The sequence below is a fragment of the Vigna unguiculata genome, chromosome 7 (assembly GCF_004118075.2).
Source record: "Vigna unguiculata cultivar IT97K-499-35 chromosome 7, ASM411807v1, whole genome shotgun sequence".
NCBI classification, from domain to species: Eukaryota; Viridiplantae; Streptophyta; class Magnoliopsida; order Fabales; family Fabaceae; genus Vigna; species Vigna unguiculata.
Window position 1 is genome coordinate 38,460,729 of NC_040285.1, and position 3,641 is coordinate 38,464,369.

General features: G+C 34.2%; 1 protein-coding gene across 1 annotated transcript; it reads right to left on the reverse strand.

Annotated features, from left to right (window-relative positions):
• Positions 1 to 1,911: 1,911 nt before the first annotated feature.
• Positions 1,912 to 3,426, reverse strand: LOC114190872 (transcription factor MYB62-like). The gene is made up of 3 exons (XM_028079936.1): positions 3,112 to 3,426; positions 2,886 to 3,015; positions 1,912 to 2,773 (listed from the first exon to the last, which is right to left on the reverse strand). Exons 1-3 carry the CDS (start codon positions 3,260 to 3,262, stop codon positions 2,137 to 2,139), a joined length of 918 nt encoding a protein of 305 aa, XP_027935737.1. The 5' UTR covers positions 3,263 to 3,426; the 3' UTR covers positions 1,912 to 2,136.
• Positions 3,427 to 3,641: the final 215 nt, after the last annotated feature.

Genomic DNA, 3,641 nt, shown 5'->3' on the forward strand with positions numbered 1-3,641 from the left:
AAAAAAAAATCTACATGGATGTATTTTTTTTCAATACTCATGTACCTCTTTATAATATTTATTCAAAATAAAAATAAACAAAAGTAAATACAAACAAAACTCTCCCATCTAATCCAAAGTGCGAAAATATTTTCAACCCGTGATGATATCAAGCATGCGAAGAAGCTCGTTTTAAAAGAGAAATGATTGTTAAAAAGGAAAATATCTCGAATGATACTTACCAATAAATAAAAAAAGAAAAAAGAAAAAGAGTTAACAAGAGTGACTCAATTAAAGATAGAAGGTCGCTGGCATCAATGTCGTGTACTTTGAAAATTTCAAAGTTATTATTTATGCGATCTTCTTACTTACTGATTAAAGATGTTATTTTTTATTTAAAAATGTAAAACGTGCTTGTTCTTATTTGTAATAAATAAAATAATAGAAAGATAAAACTACTTATTATATTTAAATTTTAATTATAGTGTACATTCAGTAGTAATTTACTTTTTAAACATCCAACCAACCAAGATTGTTATGATATCCATAGACTCTTTTAAGGGAGAAAAAATAACCTCATTATAAATTATAGTTAATTTATGTAGTTAAAAATTGAAATTTTGGAGCAATCAATTTCACAAATATAAACTAGTTTTAGTTCATATATTTTGTTCTTTTTTGAAAGTGTATGTAAGAAATTTCTCCAAACAAAATATATATGAAATGTGTTAAGTTTTATAATAAGGGAAATGCATTCCACGAGATACTTGGATTTCCAGTGTTTATAGATTTAATACATGCACACATAGAACACCAACGTACATCCTAAACTTGAGGTGCATAGGTTAAAGAAAAAGAAAAAAGAAGAAGAAGAGAGAATAAATAAAAAAGCTGATAGATGCAACGAATAATATCCCAAAAAAGAGAAAAATAGATGAAAGTGAATTATATGTGATCTTTATTTAGCATTGCAGGTGTTTGGATAATTTTTTCTATAAATTTCTTTCATTACAAAAAGCAGAGAAATTAAATTATTTTTCATAAACTAAAATAGATAAATATTCTGACATATATTTTTTATATTAATATATATAAACTGATTTTAACTAATAAATAAGTCGGTTTTTGTTATTTAAAAAAAAAAATGAAAACGCCTTGAAAACATAGGCTAATGACTACTGAATTAGCAAAGAGTGATTTATTTAGCAAAGTAGTAGAGAGAGATGCATTTCTTCTTTTGCGTGCAAAGTAATTGGGTGAGTGAAGGTATTTTTGAATCTATAGAAAAGCACTTTGGATGGAAAGGTTAAAATTCTTGGAGACATTTAGGCCATGTGATGCCATATAGCAAAGAATATTTCATAGTCAATTTCTTCATTGACAAGCTTCGAGAAAAGTGCCATCACTGCAAAATAGTTGCAAGCTTGAGAGATGAACTGCAATATTTGGTGAAATATCCTCTTCCCTGCTTATGATTCCAGAAACAAGACAAGGGAGTTGCTAGAATGGTAGACTAGTCCAGTTTGGAGTTGTTACCCAAGGCACTTGTTTCTTATGCACCACTATCTTCAATTTTTTCTTCTTTTTTCAAGATGCAAAATCATGACCTTTGTACAAATGACACATACATTGGGTACTTCAAGGGAACCCCACCACTTATTACAAGTGGCTGCTCTTGGAGATATGCAAACAACTAGCATTTTTCGCTGTCTTTAGAGATGTGACTTCACTATTCTTTACCTCTTTTCATTTGGGATTCAAACACAAAAATAAATCATCATTTACATCAGAATACATATCCAGAAACAAAAAGAGGGAAATATAGAAACGCACTATGTCCAAAATACACTCATAACAACATCCAAGATACATTGCCTTAGTCAAATTACAACTTTTTTTGCAGCTTCTAAATAAATCTGAAAGAAACAGGGGAACATTAATATCATCTCCTGCATTTTTCTATTCAAATATATGCTATTTTAAAAGGTTCATATTAAAATCACGTTCGTTACACTTGCTACTAATCTCTAACAATGAGACTATTATGTATACTCCCTATGAATCAGTATAGCATAAGAATCTTCAATTTTTTGTTTTCAATGATATACCATCCCACAATTAAAGAACTTGAGATGCATGCCTTCTCTTGACACACTGTCACATAGCATCCATGTTCCATAAAGTAGTATCCTCCACGCTGTCTAGCATCCATCCATTCCCTGCGCTCTGAAAATCAAACTGTGGAAAGTCGTAAGTTCCCATGGCTGAAAGGGGATCCATGTTTAGGCCTTCCATGCCATAGTTATTGGTATCAGCATAGCAATTGTCCTGGATTGGATAGCTGTAAACATTGTTCTCAAGCACATTGGGAGGACTTTTGGGGTGTTCAGAAATTTCAAGCAGCTGTGAAAATGGGAACGAATCCGGGGATGGATTGATGGGGTTGGACACAGTACTAAGATGATTTGCACCGTCCATAATGAATTCCCTTTGTGGAGGAGATGATGAAAACATAGAGGGGATATTGAAGCTGCTTGATGTTGAACTCATAGAAGCTTCTCCAGAATTACCTATATTCACCATGCTTGTCATGGAACAGTGAGGACTTGGAGAATTGTTCTGTTCCATCTTTTGGAGCAACCTCGGCATCCAAAAACACTTCACAGCATCGATGAATCTCTTGCTTCCAGACTCAATGTTAAGTTGGCGTGCCTGCTTCTGTACCCTTGTTCTCCAATAATTCTTGATCTCATTGTCTGTTCTTCCTGGCAGATGCTGAGCAATTTTTGACCACCTGTCCCCAATGAACAACACCAAAAACCATGTCAAACTCATTGTGATTTGTTCAACAAGTGCATAAATACTCATTTTTCGGACAGATCATTGAACAGTGGTTAGTTAGTTACCTGTTACCCCACTTGGAATGGAGTTCAAGGATCAAGAGTTGCTCCTGCGGAGTGAGGTTCCCTCTCTTAATGTCTGGTTTCAAATAATTCAGCCATCTGAGTCTGCAGCTTTTTCCAGTCCTCTTCAACCCTGAGATGTTGGATTGGAATAATGTTAGAAAGGTATAGAACAGTTAGAAGTGAATGAAGTTATTCCTCTAACTTTAAGCGTACGTGGAATCTGTACCTGCACTCTTGGCTAACATATTCCACCGACCTTCACCATGACGAGCAATATAGTGAATGAGCAGGCTATCTTCTTCAAGAGTCCAAGGTCCTCTTCTCAGCTCACTCTCTTCCTCATTAGAACTCAAATCTCTCTTTGCAATTGTGGACATGGTTAGCTTGTGTTTTTTGTGGTTTTCAAGGCAGCAAAAGAATTGGTACACAAGTTATAGTTGGTGTTTGCAAGAGCAAAGAAAGTTATGGACGGTTTGAGTATGATACTGCAGAGAAGAAAGTTTAAGCTAACACCAGTAGAGGCAAGAAAATTAGAAATGAGTTTCGGTGAGTGTTTCTACATCATCATCATGGGCCTATATATATATACTCCCCACGGAATTTTGTTAAATGGGTTTGGTAGACTAGGGAACAAGAGGCTATACGTTAGCTCTTGGAATAACCGAAGTTGTGAGCGATTATATTATTATGCCCTTTTTCAAAATAGGTCCCACCCATACTATTCCTTAGTTATGCAAAACACCCTGAACAAAGACA

Coding starts and splice junctions, on each gene's coding strand:
- LOC114190872 (XM_028079936.1), bottom strand. CDS start 3,262: ATGTCCACAATTGCAAAGAGAGATTTGAGTTCTAATGAGGAAGAGAGT. Junction 3,016..3,111: donor TATGTTAGCCAAGAGTGCAG/GTACAGATTCCA, acceptor CCAACATCTCAG/GGTTGAAGAGGACTGGAAAA. Junction 2,774..2,885: donor CATTCCAAGTGGGGTAACAG/GTAACTAACTAA, acceptor CATTGGGGACAG/GTGGTCAAAAATTGCTCAGC.